This window comes from Mirounga angustirostris, unplaced genomic scaffold (genome assembly GCF_029215605.1).
Source record: "Mirounga angustirostris isolate CCGP_5_RB_7025 unplaced genomic scaffold, mMirAng1.0.hap1 SCAF_9, whole genome shotgun sequence".
Taxonomy (NCBI): Eukaryota; Metazoa; Chordata; class Mammalia; order Carnivora; family Phocidae; genus Mirounga; species Mirounga angustirostris.
This window is the reverse complement of record NW_026991717.1, coordinates 70,664,565-70,681,629: the sequence shown is the minus strand read 5'-3', so window position 1 is coordinate 70,681,629 and position 17,065 is coordinate 70,664,565. Positions and strand designations below refer to the sequence as shown.

General features: G+C 39.2%; 2 protein-coding genes across 2 annotated transcripts; both read right to left on the bottom strand.

Annotated features, from left to right (window-relative positions):
- Positions 1-1,165: 1,165 nt before the first annotated feature.
- LOC123841330 (olfactory receptor 11H7-like) lies at positions 1,166-2,111 on the bottom strand. The gene is given in 3 exon segments (XM_045870945.2): positions 1,166-1,198; positions 1,201-1,682; positions 1,685-2,111. Coding segments are annotated over 3 exon segments (942 nt in total).
- Positions 2,112-12,479: 10,368 nt separating this feature from the next.
- LOC123840954 (olfactory receptor 11H6) lies at positions 12,480-13,472 on the bottom strand. Its single transcript, XM_045870666.2, is given in 1 exon segment — positions 12,480-13,472. A coding segment is annotated over 1 exon segment (993 nt).
- Between the last annotated feature and the right edge of the window lie 3,593 nt (positions 13,473-17,065).

The window sequence follows — 17,065 nt, the reverse complement described above, 5'->3', positions numbered from 1 at the left end:
TCTAGTATAGTTTAAAAGCAAAATTTTAATTTTTTATCCAAATTAAAACTTATTCCTCAAGACTGGGTCTGACCCAGGCTTGATATACTTCTTTTCCTCTGCCTTTTTACTCCTCTTCTTCCACATGACTACACTGTCTCTGGTTACTCTAGGTTTCAGGTGGGAGAAAAGTAAAGGTAAAAGGCTTTTCCTTGACTGGTATTGTTGCCCTATTATTTGACAGAGTTTATATGTTGATTTTTCTTTCATGGAGTACTTTCTTTTTTGGTGGTGGTGTGGGGAACTCCCTAAACTGTAGCTCTCTGATGTAGGTAATGCTTCATTGGTTGACTACTTAGGAATTCTTTCATCCCTGGATTCTGGTGACCAACACCATATAGACTCACTTTTAGGGTTGCTTTAGTCTCCAAGTAGTGCTTTTGGGTGAAATCCCTTTCAAAATGGTCTAAGTTGGTTACTTTCCATGAGCCCTAACTAGGCTAAAGGTGAGTATTCTATATTTGCTGTATTACTGGTGGGAATTCAGTTTGCTCCTGTTATGGCCCATTTTCTTTGTGGGAATTGCATACTAACAACTCACCAAATATATTTTTCCTCATGGCTTACACCAAACTTCCATCCTCCCCTTCTACACTGTTGATGAAAGTAATGAGTAATGTGAAACTGAAGTTACAATCTCTTAGTGTAACCAAAATTGATGTGTAGGGTTTCTGGTCAAAATCCAATAAAAGGTGAAAGATTTATACGATCTGAAGAGAAACCAGAATATTTTGCCAAAAATCCAGGACAAAAGGCATTTTATGTGTTATGTGTCTTTTTAACAAAGCATTAGACAGCCATAAAAGCAAATAACCAATTTTATTAATATCTCTTAACAAAATTGTATGGACAGAAATTGCATACGGAAAAAGTCTAAACCTACCTGGAAGTAAATATTAAGATTTTTAAGAGTTATTTTTTTCTCTGTAAGGGGTGGCAATCTCTTTCCATGGAAACATGTTTATGAAACTAAAAGCACATCAGAATATGATCAAATACATGATGAATTTCGCTTTGCACCACAGGACCATCATGGTTATGAATAAAGACAAGTCTGTTTGGGTTGGGAGAAGAGGATTACTGTTCCACTTTCAGAAAATGAATCATTGTTTTTCACAAAACCTATTCACAAAGGTTGGATTATTCTCATTCCACAAATTCCTCCTGATGGAGGGCAACTTTCATGGCCTTGTTACATAGGCTATAGATGAGGGGGTTTAAGACTGGTGTCACTATGGAGTATATCAGTGTGATGATCTTATGCATAGCAACTGAGTTGCCAGATGTGGGACTCACATACATCATCACTATGGTTCCATAGAACAAAGACACTACAACTAAATGGGATCCACAGGTAGAGAAGGCCTTTTGCCCCCCAGCTGAAGAAGGAACCTGGAGCACAACTCTGAGCACCAGGGCATAGGACCCAAGAATGTACCAAATGGTGGTAATGATGATAAGGGAGCTCACGGAATGGAATACATGCTTTATGATGGGTGCAGGGGCACAGGACAATGCCATCAGTGGGTCCACATCACACAGAAAGTGATCAATAATGTTGGGACCACAAAAGGGTAGTTGAGAAATGAAGAAAATAGTAATTGCATGTCCAAGGAAACCAATGAGCCAACAAAGAGACACAGAATGACACAGAGCTGCCTAGTCATAATGGAGGGATAGTGCAGTGGATGGCAGATGGCCAGGTACCGATCATAGGCCATGACACAGAGGAAGAAGCACTCAGTTGTGCCCAGGGAAAAGAAGAAGTAGAATTGAGTGAAACAACTGGAGAACGATATGGTCTTGGTTTTTGAAAGAAAATTGGCCAACATGTTGGGGACTGTGCAAGTCACATACCAGATTTCTAGGAAGGAGAAGTTGGCCAGGAGCACATACATAGGGGTATGGAGTCGACGGTCCCACCTCACTGCACAAATGATGGCTATATTCCCAGTTAGAGTCAAGATATAGATCAACAAAATCATTGAGAAAAGGATGATCTGTATTTTCCAGGGACCAGGAAAACCCAACAAGATGAACTGTGTCACAGTAGATATCCCTGACTTATTCATGGTCTCCAGACTGTGGAGAGAAGATAGATAGATAGCGACAAGTCACTTCGCTGCTGAAACATTTGAAACTTTTCTTAGGACAGGTAGTTTGAGTGATCAGGCAAATGTATTAAAAATCCTAAAACAAGTCTTGAATAAATCCTGCTCTCTTCTGAGTGAGCCATTTGGCCCTTATTCTTTGTAAATGTACAATTCTAGGCTGCTTGAACTCATTGTCAATGGGCAAAATCAATTAAATTTCACCTTTTTTGATAGAAATACTTCAGTTAGAGGCAAAAATGGTTTGTCTTATATTTAATTTTTTTTTCAGTGGAAGTTCATATATAGCAGTTAGTACAATTCATTTCAAAATGTGAGTACACATATGCTATCATTTAAAAATAGATTTGTATCTGACACGTTTTATAGATTTGAATGGTTTGAGCTTTGACATTATTACAGATTCTCTCCCTGTCTGTCTCCCCCACCTTTTTCTTGAACTATTTCCATTAGAGATTTATTTTCTATCACTTTTTCATGATACTAGAAGAAAATCAACAAAGATACCCAGAGAGTAAATTCTTACTGCTATTTCCTATTTAAAGATGTTTACATTGCACTAAAGCTCATTTACAATTTGGTATTTAATCCTTTGTTTTTAGCAAAGAAAAGTCATTATAACTCACCTAATGATTAATTTCATATGATAATTTATCACGTTTCATATCCATTTAAAATATATCATTAAAGATTAATATAACATATGCAATGTATTGGGGAAGAAAATTAAAATCACCAGGAGATTGTCTTCTAAAGCTCTTCTCACTGCTGTCACAAGTCTTCAAGTTCACTGTTTGAAAGATTTTACTTTAGTTTATTTAAAAAATACTCCCGGGCGCCTGGGTGGCTCAGATGGTTAAGCATCTGCCTTCGGCTCAGGTCATGATCCCAGGGTCCTGGGATCGAGTCCCGCATCGGGCTCCCTGCTAGGCGGGGAGCCTGCTTCTCCCTCTGCCTCTGCCTCTCTCTCTCTCTCTCTGACTCTCATGAATAAATAAATAAAACATTTAAAAAAAAGATTAAAAAAAAATAAAAAATAAAAAAAAAATAAAAAATACTCCCAATTTTGATAGAAAACAAGACTTGCCCTCATTCCCTTTACAACACCATCATCAAAGTTGATGTCTTTTTAAGAATCAAATAGCACTCAGATAAAAGAGCACAATGGTAGCTTTAACATATTGGAATCTCCAGAAATTTTTTAACAAGATATTTCTAACTTTGATAAGAGGAGAATTTTCCTTAAAAACAGTTTTGATAGAAGTGGTGTATATAGAATATTCATAGTACTCACTGAACATAATCAAATGGAAAAAATCCTTCTATTCAGTGAGGTTATATTAAGTAACATAAATGTATTTATAATGAAGCAGCTGTTGCAGGTTCACTAAATGAATAATGCCTAAAGTGAACTATGAACCTATTCATCTAGAAGCAAACATAACCTTCCTATTGGACTGGTTAAGTCAAAGAAGGTTGTAGTCTTGTGGACAAGAAACCAAGAGAAAGATATTGAAAGATGGGGATAAATTCTTTTTAGTTTTTTGAATTAGGATGATTATGAAGAAGTAAACTAACCTTCATTGATCATCATTTTGGTTCAGGGTTCCATAGAATAGATCATTTTGTGAGAAACAAATGGTTCCCTACTATGGGAACTCTGTGCTTTCCAAGAAGAGACCTCTCTTCTCAACAAGACAAGAAAGCAATGATGCAGAGAGCAGCCACTTACCACCTGGAACAAGAGAAACAATAACTTGAATCAGATTCACAGACTTTGACTCAAAATCAAAATGCGCAAGACTTAGGTCTATGTATTTGAGCTCTAGACTACTCTTTGGAAAAAAGACCTCACAGAACAACTATTAGCTGTAGGTAAAGCATGGTAAATGAATTTCACAAATAATTTTCAACATGATTATAAGAAGCAATTCCTAATATATTCACCATTATATTCTGTGTGAATCTTACTCTTTATATACACTGATTTGATTTTACCCTTAAAAGTTTTTTTTGTCATCTCTCCTGAAGGTGGAGATGAGTAATGGAATGGACAAAGAGGGTAGAGCTGAGAGAGGAGACCAAAAGAAAACAAAACAAAACAAATCCCTGTTTTCTCTTGGTTTTGGTCCCAGTGGATGGAACTAGTTCCATACTGTTTTGTTCAAAATATCTATGAAAATCATACCATTCCAGGTGTTCCAGCCACTTTCTGAGAAGGAGAAGATCTGTGGATGACTCTGGCACCATTTAGTGCAATTATCTGGGGGAGTGTAAGTTCCAGGGTGGTCTAAATACTCTGAAAGTTTTGTCTTTTTGAGTTGTGAGTAACTAATATTCCTTGATACTCAATCTCTTGAGCATATTGAATGAACAGATATAGAGGTGATTAGGCCCACCCGTGGTGCATAATAGCAATGCCCATTGGAGATGATGTTTCCTATATACTGGGAAGCTTTCCCAGGTCCTGGGGAGAGTTCGTAGGGAGGTCACAAAGATTCTCTCCTTCACTGCCCTTAATGTGGAAGCCCTGTGTGAGAGCTCCATGCATGGCTTATTTCACTTCCCTTGCACCATAAGATTCTAGTGGCCTATTTCCAACAGAGTGTGCTAAAGCTATGTGCGGGTTTTAATTTATGTGTCAGTTTAGCCATTGTTGAGAATTCTGAGGTATGTCTTCATATGATCCTATGACTTTCCATTCCTTCTCTAGGGACCTTCTTCCTTCTTGCCTGGGGGTTTCATTAATATTTCTGATAAGTTGGTCCATAGTGATTAGAAGGTAATGTGCTACATTGACTCTCTGGGGATGCCATAATCCCCTTAAGTTTGTGTTTCTCAAACAGGGTATGTGATTTTGTGCCATGGGATACACACAGCCTCTTATTAAATGTCTTCCTGAAGGGACAGTTCTACTCAGAGAAGATAATCTTGTATTACACCAAATATGTATGTATGGTGGAACAGAAAGTATAATTTGTGATTATTTTTAAGATAAAACTTTGCTTTAGGGGAGAGGAAAGATGGCGGAGGAGTAGGGGACCCTATTTCAACTGGTCCCCGGAATTGGGCTGGATATCTACCAGACCACTCTGAGCACCCACAAAACCAGCCTGAGATGTAAGAAGATCTGGATCTCTACAATCAGAATATTGCAGGCGGTTGGTTTTGAGGTACAAAGCGGGGAGCCATGATTCCGCGGGCAGATATTGGAGGATAAATGGCGGCAGGAGGGTGCCTGGACATGGGGATCCTACACCGCCAGTGAGTGACAGCCTCACGCACTGCAGACGGGCACAGACTCGCAGAATGGTAGCAGCGGGGAAAGGACTTCAGGGCAGCCCCCGGTGCGGAACCCCAGCGGCGGGGTCGTGCCTGCAAACTGCAGCCCTCGGGGCAGAAACCCGGAGCGGCGGGGTCGTGTGTGCGCTAACTGGGAGCGGCTGGCGGTTTTAGAAGCACAAAGGGCAGAGACTTGCCCTGACCTGGAGGCAGGACTGGGAGCGCTGCGGAGGGGCGCACAACCCAGGACGCTGCAGTTTATAGCAGCACGGACAGAAACGGAGACAGTGTGGCCTGGAGAGCGCACTGAAGAACAGACTGCAGTCTCTCTGCTCTGAGGCAGAGGGTTGGAAATGGTCTCTTCTGCTCTGACTCTTGGAAGAGACAGAGAAAGCCACCAGGGAAAGCTGCCAGAGAACAAAATCCCCCAAAACTGATTCCTGCTGAGGCCATCCCCCACCACAGGGGGGCAGGGCAACTCCAACCAAACAGGGTTCCCTGAGTAACAGTGCAGCAGGCCCCTCCCACAGAAGACAGGCTGGGAAAAAAAGAGGCCAGTAACCCTAAGGTCCCAAGAAAACAGGTGCATCTTGCTTGGGTTCTGGTCAATAATTTGGACTCTATACATTCCCTCAATCACCCATCAACAGAATGACTAGGAGGAGGAGCCCCCAAAACAGAAAAGACTCAGAGATTATGACTTATGCTGCAGATTTACAAATGGATGCAGATATAACCAAGATGTCGGAGATGGAATTCAGGCTAGCAATTGTGAAGATAACGGCTAGAATGGAGAAATCAATTAATGGCAACATAGAGTCTCTAAGGGCAGAAATGAAAGCTGAATTGGCAGAACTTAAAAATGCTATCAATGAGATCCAATCCAATCTAGATAATCTAATAGCTAGGGTAACTGAGGCAGAAGAATGAATAAGCGACCTGGAAGACAATATAATAGATAAAAGGGAAAAGAGGAGGCCAGGGAAAAACAACTCAGAATCCATGAAAATAGAATCAGAGAAATAAGTGACACCATGAAGCGTTCCAAAGTCAGAAAAATTGGAATCCTGGAGGGAGTGGAGAGAGAGAGAGGACTAGAAGATGTATTTGAGCAAATCATAGCTGAGAACTTCCTAATCTGGGGAATGAAACAAACATTCACATCCTAGAGGCAAAGAGGACCCCTCCCAAGATCAGGGAAAACAGGCCAACACCCCGGCATGTAATAGTAAAACTTGCAAATCTTAGAACCAAGGAAACCATCTGAAGGACAAGGAAGAGATTCCTTACGTACAGAGGGAGGAACATCAGAATAACGTCAGACCTATCCACAGAGACCTGGCAAGCCAGAAAGGCCTGGCAAGACATATTCAGGGTGCTAAATGAGAAGAACATGCAGCCAAGAATACTTTATCCGTCAAGGCTTTCATTTAGAATGGATGGAGAGATGCAGAGCTTCCACGACGGGCAGAAACTGAAAGAATGTGTGACCACTAAGCTGGCCCTGCAAGAAATATTAAGGGGGGTTCTATAAAAGGAGAAAGACCCCAAGAATGATCTACAACAGCAATTTACAGGGACCATCTATAAAAACAACGTCTTCACAGGCAACATGACAATTAATTGATATCTTTCAATAATCACTCTCAACGTGAATGGCCTAAATGCTCCCATAAAATGGCACAGGATTGCAGATTGGATAAAAAGACAGGACCCATCCATATGCTGTCTACAAGAGACTCATTTTGAACCTAAAGATACGTCCAGACTGAAAGTGAAGGGATGGAGATCCATCTTCCATGCCAGGGTCCTCAAAAGAAAGTTGGGGTAGCAATTCTTATATCAGACAAATTACATTTTAAAGTAAGGTCTGTAATTAGAGACACAGAAGGACACTATATCATTCTTAAAGGGTCTATCCAACAAGAAGATCTAACAATTGTAAATATCTATGCCCCCAACATGGTAGCAGCCATCTACATAAGCCAACTGTTAATCAAAATAGTCATATTGATAACAATACGTTTATTGTAGGAGACCTGAATACTCCACTCTCAGCAATGGACAGATCATCTAAGCAGATAATCAACAAGGAAACAATAGCTTTGAATGATACATTGGACCAGATGAACCTCATAGATATTTACAGAACATTTCACCCTAAAACAACAGAGTACTCATTCTTCTCGAGCGCACATGGAACTTTCTCCAGAACAGACCATATACTGGGTCACAAATCAGGTCTCAGCTGATACCAAAAGATTGAGATTATTCCCTGCATATTCTCAGACCACAATGCTTTAAAACTGGAACTCAATCACAAGAAAAAATTTGGCAGAAATTCAAACACTTGGAAGCTAAAGACCACTCTGCTCAAGAATGTTTGGGTCAACCAGGAAATCAAAGAAGAACTTAAACAATTCATGGAAATCAATGAGAATGAAAACACATTGGTCCAAAACCTATGGGATACTGCAAAGGCTGACCTAAGGGGGAAATACATAGCCATCCAAGCCTCACTCAAAAAAATGGAAAAATCCCGAATTCACCAACTAACTCTACACCTTAAAGAACTAGAGAAAAACCAACAAATGATGCCTAAGCCACGCATTAGAAAAGAAATAATTAAAATTAAAGCAGAGATCAATAAATTAGAAACCAGAAACACAGTAGATCAGATCAATGAAACTAGAAGTTGGTTCTTTGAAAGAATTAATAAGATCAATAAACCACTGGCCAGACTTACCCAAAAGAAAAGGACTCAAATTAATAAAATTATGAATGAAAGGGGAGAGATCACCACTAACACCAAGGAAATAGAAACAATTATTAGAAATTATCAACAACTATATGTCAATAAACTGAGCCATCTGGATGAAATGGAGGCCTTCCTGGAAACCTATAAGCTGCCAAGACTGAAACAGGAAGAAATTGACAACCTGAATAGGCCAATAACCAGTAACGAGATTGAAGCAGTGATCAAAAACCTCCCAAAAAACAAGAGTCCAGGGCCTGATGGATTCCCTGGGGAATTCTACCAAACATTCAAAGAAGAAAGAATACCTATTCTACTGAAGCTGTTTCAAAAACAGAAACAGAAGGAAAGCTTCCAAACTCTTTCTATGAGGCCAGCATTACCTTAATCTCAAACCAGGCAAAGACCCCATCAGAAAGGAGAATCTCGGACCAATATTCCTGATGAATATGGATTCCAAAATCCTCAACAAAATCCTAGCTAATAGGATCCAACAATACATTAAAAGGATCATCCACCACGACCAAGTGGGATTTATCCCTGGGATGCAAGGTGGTTCAACATTCGCAAATCAATCACTGTGATAGAACACATTAATAAGAGGAGGGAGAAGAACCATATGGTCCTCTCAATTGATGCAGAAAAAGCATTTGACAAAATATAGCATCCTTTCCTGATTAAAACTCTCCAGAGTATAGGGATAGAGGGAACATTCCTCAAGTTCATAAAATCCATCTATGAAAAAGCCACAGCGAATATCATCCTCATTGGGGAAAAGCTGAGAGCCTTTCCCTTAAGATCAGGAACACGTCAAGGATGCCCACTCTCACCACTATTGTTCAACATAGTACTAAAAGTCCTAGCAACAGCAATCAGACAACAAAAAGAAATAAAAGGTATTCAAATTGGCAAAGAAGAAGTCAAACTCTCTCTTTTCTCAGACGACATGATACTTTATGTGGAAAACCCAAAAGACTCCACCCCCAAATTACTAGAACTCATCCAGCAATTCAATAATGTGGCAGGATACAAAATCAATGCACAGACATCAGTTGCTTTCTTATATACTAACAATGCAACTGTAGAAAGAGAAATTAGAGAAACGATTCCATTTACAATAGCACCAAAAACCTTAAGATACCTCGGAATAAACCTAACCAAAGAGGTAAAGGATCTATACTCTAGGAACTACAGAACACTCATGAAAGAAATTGAAGAAGACACAAACAGATGGAAAAATATTCCATGCTCATGGATCAGAAGAATAAACACTGTTAAAATGTCTATGCTACCCAGAGCAATCTATACCTTCAATGCCATCCCAATCAAAATTCCAATGACATTTTTCAAAGTGCTGGAACAAACAATCCTAAAATTTGTATGGAATCAGAAAAGACCCCGAATCGCCAAGGAAATGCTGAAAAAGAAAAACAAAGCTGGGGGCATCACGGTTGCCCGATTTCAAGCTATATTACAAAGCTGTGATCACCAAGACAGCTTGGTACTGGCACAAAAACAGATATACAGACCAATGGAACAGAATAGAGAACCCAGATATGGACCCTCAACTCTATGGTCAAATAATCTTTGACAAAGCAGGAAAAAACATGCAATGGAAGAAAGACAGTCTGTTCAATAAATGGTGCTGGGAAAATGGACAGCCACATGCAGAAGAATGAAACTCGACCATTCTCTAACACCATTCACAAAGATAAACTCAAAGTGGATGAAAGACCTCAATGTGAGACAGGAATCCATCAAAATCCTAGAGGAGAACATAGGCAGTAGCTTCTTTGACATTGGCCAGAGCAACTTCTTTCAAGATACATCTCCAAAAGCCAGTGAAACAAAAGCAAAAATGAACTTTTGGGACTTCATCAAGATAAAAAGCTTCTGCACAGCAAAGGAAACAGTCAACAAAACAAAGAGGCAACCCACAGAATGGGAGAAGATATTTGCAAATGACGCTACAGATAAGGGGCTGGTATCCAAGATCTATAAAGAACTTCTCAAACTCAACACCCAAAAAACAAATAATCAAGTCAAAAAGTGGGCAGAAGATATGAAAAGACACTTCTCTGAAGAAGACATACAAATGGCTAACAGACACATGAAAAAATGTTCATCATCATTAGCCATCAGGGAAATTCAAATCAAAACCACAGTGAGATACCACCTTACACCAGTTAGAATGGCAAAAATGGACAGGGAAAGAAACAACAAATGTTGGAGAGGTTGTGGAGAAAGGGGAACCTTCTTACACTGTTGATGGGAATGCAAGTTGGTACAGCCACTTTGGAAAACAATGTGGAGGTTCCTCAAAAATTTAAAAATAGAGCTACCCTATGACCCAGCAATTGTACTACTGGGTGTTTACCCCAAAGACACAGATGTAGTGAAAAGAAGGGCCATATGCACCCCAATGTTCATAGCAGCAATGCCCGCAATAGCCAAACTGTGGAAAGCGCTGAGATGCCCTTCAAAGATGAATGGATCAAGAAGATGTGGTCCATATATACAATGGAATATTAATCAGCAATCAGGAAGGATGAATACCCAAGTTTACATCAACATGGATGGGACTGGAGGAGATTATGCTAAGTGAAATAAATCAAGCAGAGAAAGTCAATTATCATATGGTTTCACTTATTTGTGGAACATAAGGAATAGCACGGAGGACACTAGGTGAAGGAAGGGAAAAATGAGGGGGGCGGAATTGGAGGGAGAGATGAACCATGAGAGACTAATGACTCTGAGAAACAAACAGGGTTTTAGAGGGGAGTGGGGAGGGGAGATTGGTTAGCCCGGTGATGGGTATTAAGGAGGGCACGTACTGCATGGAGCACTGGGTGTTATATGAAAACAATGGATCGTGGATCACCACATCAAAAATTAATGATGTATTGTATGGTGACTAACATAACATAATAAAATTAAAAAAAAAACTTTGACTTTAAAAGGAATATTGCCCCATGTTCTCTGACCACTGTTGCCAAACACTCTGGTGGTGAAAAGATTTGAGAAGTGCTATATGAGAGTATTTAATCACCTAGCACCAACAAGCCTATCTTCCTGGAACACCTAATTTCATTTTTAGTACAGCCATAACTAAAAGGGTATACTTTCATTTTAAGTAGATTGGCCTCTCAGCTAATGGCTTTCCTGTTTCAACATGGGGTTTGGGCACAAAGATGGAGTTTGTTCTTGGTATAATTTTCTCTTAATACTTTTCTGACTGAGACTTTACCCTATAGCTTTCTGAGAGGCATAAAAATATGTTTAGGACATTGTTAGTCCATATTACAAGTGGTGTTGTCACATTTGATTTGGGGAATCACTTTGAATAAAGATGTCCAGTTGGAAGAATATATAGATTGATCATTGTGAAGTGCAGGGCTTAGAAGTCCGAATGGAGCAGTGTAGTGAATGAGAGCTTTGAATGGTGGGAGAATTTGAATTTTAAGTGATGGAAGTATGAAGCATACTCTGTTTTTGGTGTGAAAGACAGCTTTAAACAATGGCAAATGTCCATTACTGGGTGGGTTTATTTATTTTTTGGTGGCCCTTTGGTCCACTGTCTTTAAGAATATTTTCAGAATTTAGAAGATTGCACTCCTATTGAAAGGCTCCAGGTTCACATGCATTTCATTCTTTCCACTAGCTAAGATTAAAGCAGTGAAGATACATCAAAGACAAATAACATATATAATAACAAAATGTAATTACTTAGCAAGGTAATCCATGTTTAAAATGTTTTATTTAGCATTTTCCATTGATGAGCTGAACTTGAACAGCTAAGGAACTATGGAAAAAAAAGTATCTTCCTCTACTTAAGTATGAGCCAGAACATGACTTACTGAAGCCATTCTCTATTGTTTTTATAAGTAATTAAGGTCAGAAATGACAAATTCTGCTTCTCTTTGTTTTTTTTCCCAATTTTTTATTTAAATTCAATTTAGTTAACATAAAGTATATTATTAGTTTCAGGGATAGAGTTTAGTGATTCATCAGTTGCATATAACAGGCAGTGCCCATCACATCAAGTGCTGTCCTTAATGCCTATCACAGTTACCCCATCCCCCCACCCACCTTCCCTCCAGCAACCCTCAGTTTGTTTCCTAGAGTTAAGAGTCTCTTATGGTTTACCTCCCTGTTTTTATCTTATTTTATTTTTCCTTCCCTTCCCATATGTTCATTTGTTTTGTTTCTTAAATCCCACATATGAGTGAAATCATAGGGTATTTGTCTTCCTTTGGCTTATTTTGCTTAGCATAATACCCTCTAAAGATGTCTCAGTTTTGGTTAGTTCTTAATCCTAGGACTTTCTTTAGGACATCTTTCATGTCTTTGTTTCGGAGACTATAGAAAAGGGGATTTAAGAGTGGAGTCACTGCCGAGTATACCAAAGTGATGATCTTCTGCATTCCTGTTGGATTCCCTGATGTTGGGCTCACATATATCACCATAAGTGTTCCATAGAATAGAGACACCACCATTAGGTGGGACCCACATGTGGAGAAAGTTTTGGTTCAGCCAGCACTAGAAGGAACACAAAGCACAGCTCTGAGTACCAGAGTGTAAGATCCCAGGATGAAAAGGAAGGGCCCAAAGATAATCAGTGAGTTGAAGGTGTAACAGATGAGCTCAGTGGAAGGAGCAGGGATGCAGGCCAGTGCGAGCAATGGGCCTGGGTCACACACAAAGTGGTCAATGATGCTGGGTCCACAGAAGGGAAGTTGGGAGATGAGAACAATGGGGACCAGATAGCAGAGAAATCTACTCACCCAGCAAACACAGACCAGAACCACACAGAGCTTCCCAGTCATGATGGAGGGGTAATGTAGTGGGCAACAGATGGCAAGGTATCGATCATAAGCCATGACTGATAAGAAGAAACATTCTGTGGTACCCAGTGAAAAAAAGAAATAGAATTGGAGGAAGCATCCAGTGAAGGAGATGGTCTTGGTCTCAGAGAGGATGTTGACCAGCATGTTCGGGACAGTGGAGGAAATGTACCAGATCTCTAGGAAGGCAAAGTTTCCCAAGAAGATGTACATGGGTGTGTGAAGCCGCTTGTCCCATTTCACTACACAGACAATAATCCCATTCCCCAGCAGGGTGAGGAGATAGACCACCAGGATGAATGAAAAGAAAAAGTTCTGCATCTCCCTTTGACCAGGGAAACCCAGAAGGACAAACTCAGTCACAAAATGCATTGTTGTGTTCTGGGATTCCAAAGCTGTTAGAGAAACAGAAGTAACTAAGGAGGGAATAATAATGAACATTTGTAGGTTTTGCTAAAAATTCACTTGTAAATGTACAAAGTATTTTTATTTTACATTATCTCATTCGATCTTCCAAATGACCCTTTGAGCTGTAGGGAGGTGTGCTTCATTCTTCTCTTTTACAGATAAGAAAACTGAAGTTCAGAGAAATTTAAGGGGTTTACTTAAATGTGCAAAGGCAGGAGCTCCTAGATACACTGGCTCATTTGGAGATTGGTTTGGAGCAAACCTCACTTCATTTCAAATATTCCTATAACCCTGAGTCTCAGTAATGTCTCATCTTTCATGTTAAAATCATTGCCTCTTGGATATCTTAAATGTAAATATACACCTTGGATACATTCTTTTACTTTGAAACAAAATTGAATATGAATCTGAAGCAATAAATTGTCTTCTTAGAATTTCACATACAAAAGTCCAGTAAAAAGCAGATAGGTGGAACTGTGTGGTGGGAGTCTTGAGCCCCTTTGTTTTTCTGCTCTGAGGGAGATGCTCTAGAGACCTCAGGATTCTGTACAGTGGTGGGAAAATCATTTATGAAGCACCCTCTAAGTCACATTCTGCTAGGTGGCATCTGGATTTGTAGAACAATTTAGCTCATTCCCTCTTGAGGAACTCTGGTTCTCTCAAAGTACTTTATGTTGAGCAAAATCTCTCCCTTATTACTTCTATGCATTGATCCTGGGACTCTCCTTTGCTGAAGCTATACAAAATAAGTCTCATTCCTTTTCTATTATGGTGATGAAGGGTGGGGGGGCTTAAATAACAGTTGGAAGCTATTATGTCCCATATACATGACTTTTTTTGGATGCCACCATTTTTCCTGGCTTGTTTTTCTCTAAACTGCACTATTCTACATCATGGCTAGTCTTTTGAGGTAACTTGCAGCTGGGTATGCCAGTTTTGTCTAGTATACAAAACCATGTACCTTCTTTTTTTTTTTTTTTTTGCTGGGAATTAAGCCTTAAACACCATAATTTTCCATTCATCATCTTGCTTTTACCTAAAATAAATAATGAATTAGAAAGTTCACCTTAGGGTATGCTAAGACCAGAAAGATCCTCCTCATATTGGCTGTTAGGAATTGAGGCATGAGTATAAATTTAGATGTTGCTAACAACTTTTCTAGAACTATCGATCCAGGCTGGTTTGCTTATTAATTAATTAATTAAGTAAGGGGTGGGGGGCAGAAGGAGAGAGCGAATCCCTGAGATCATGAACTGAGACAAAATCAAGGGTCGGCTGCCTAACTGACTGAACTACCCAGGTGCCCCATGGCTTATTTCTTTGTCCTAAAGTTTCCTGGTTAAAATTCAAAATATTTAGTAGGGTAAAACCACCATCAGTATTTTAAATTTAGTAATATCTTGACTACAGATGTAGATAATTGACCATATTATTAATGTTCCTGTTAAGATACAAAATTGCATCCTTATGCCATTTAATCTTCAGAGAGCATGAGGCCTGCTTCTCAGTATTTGATCAACCTGGAGCAAACTGAGAGGGTAAATGTTTTATTGCCAAGGTAACTTTGGGTATTTGTATTGATTAACAATAATTTTAGAATGATGAAAAAGGACTCTGTAATAAACATGACTTTTATGACAATCTAAATTTTGTCCAAGTAAGTTAGTTCAATGGACTATAATTATGACCATATGTATCAAAATTTCTAGGAGAGTTGTAATTTCGAATATACCTCCCATAACTCTACCTGTATTTACCAGACCACATGCTGCCATTTTTGGTCAGAAAATACAGTTATTTGGTTTTGTAATAAAAAAAGTTGAATATTGAATTTAAATTGTAGCACATTATCCATTTACTTATTCATTTAGGCATTAAACACTTGTTTATTAACTGTTATATTTCCAGCAGTGTGCTAAGTCCTGGGGTACAATGGTAAGCATGAAAAATAAAATTCCTCCCCTTTTGGAACTTCTGACTTATAAAAGCAATCAAGACTGCCCCCTACATCTGCAGTGTCTTGATCTGTGTGTTTCATAGCACATACCCAATTATATACTGTGGGCCTGAAAAAGTTATTTATTTTGGCTCATAATAACTTAGATAAATCTATGTAGTGAGGGTAGTAGCATGATTGTCAACTTTATTTGACATAAATGAGATATTTTTGGCTTTTCAAGACAGTAGGCAGAGACATGAGACATGAAATGATTTACTTTACTCACAGGTCAGGAAGCTCTTGTCACTAAGAAAAGAAATATAATTCCAGTTCATGGTTTTTGACTCGGAACCAGACCTCAGAAGTCTTACCTCCTTCCTGGTCATCTGACTTCCTGATGTCCAGGACCTTTTAACATTTGTCCTACAGTGAAATTTTAGTTACCTGTGGAATACAGGATCAGAAAAAGGGATAAATGGACTTCACAGATAATTTGAAATCTCACTGCATCCATTTCTGCTTCCTCCACCTCAAAGTACATCTATTAGTAGCTCAAAGGGTGAACTTAAATCCACTTCTTTAATCTTTCTATTCACCTCAAGTGATACAACAAATGAACAGTTGGAGAAATGAGGAGGAACAAGGAGCATGGATAGTCCATTCTGTATGAACTGATAAGGAAGACACATCCTCCTCCATAACCCCAACCGCTTGCTCAAGATTTATGCCACTTGCCCCGAGAAGTGCAGGGATTCTTTTTCCTTTAAATATTTATATTTTTAAGGTTAATTTGTAAATTTGGAGAATTTGGTAAATCTAAAGGACACAGGAGTCTGCCTATGACTTTCTTCATTTCCATTTCCCACTTGTCACTTATCAAGAGCTCTGAAAACATAAGAACATCCTGCTTTAGTTGCCCTTGCCGAAGGATATTTGTCAACCAAAACTTTACTGACCAACATTAGAAACAAAGCAGTACAAGACTCAGGCTACATTCTAACTGAAGATTTAATGGTGCCCCAAAATATCCAAGACATTTGAACCCCATTTTCCCTAAGTGAGTTGTATAGTGGGAACTCTGTGATGCTAGAGTGAGTCCTTAATGTGAATATATTACCCCAAACAGAAGTGTGTTAGGAAAAGAGAACTGCTGGACCTAACATGTTGTTCTTAACGAAGAACAATGGAAAAAAGAATGAATGGATTTACGGAAGAACCAGCATGCTCTTAGTATCTGACAGCAGTGGGTGTATAGGAACAGTGATGCACTGACGCAGGCAGAATTTCCTTACATACATTTCCTTACACCTTACATCCTTCATGCTGTTTCTGGCTCCAAGAGGAAGATGTGAGGGAATCTTCAGCCACAAGAGTATCCTCGTTTAATAACCTAAAAGGCTCATTCATGGGTGGAGAGCAGTATTTGTGACCCCATAGACTTCCTTCCTTTAGTATTCTGAACCAAATGAAATGTATCTTTCATGCCAGTCATTATTAAGAATTTACATGTCCCTCCTGAGTAGGATCCATAGTCCTCCAGCATGTTTACTGGGAAGCATCTGTTCATGTATCTCTGTGCATGCATCTAATCCTGCTTATATTTGTGTATATTTCCTCCAGTGTTTTGATTAGTAGGACACAGAGGTCAGAATAAATATCCAAGAGAGGCAGGGAAAATTGTCCTCTT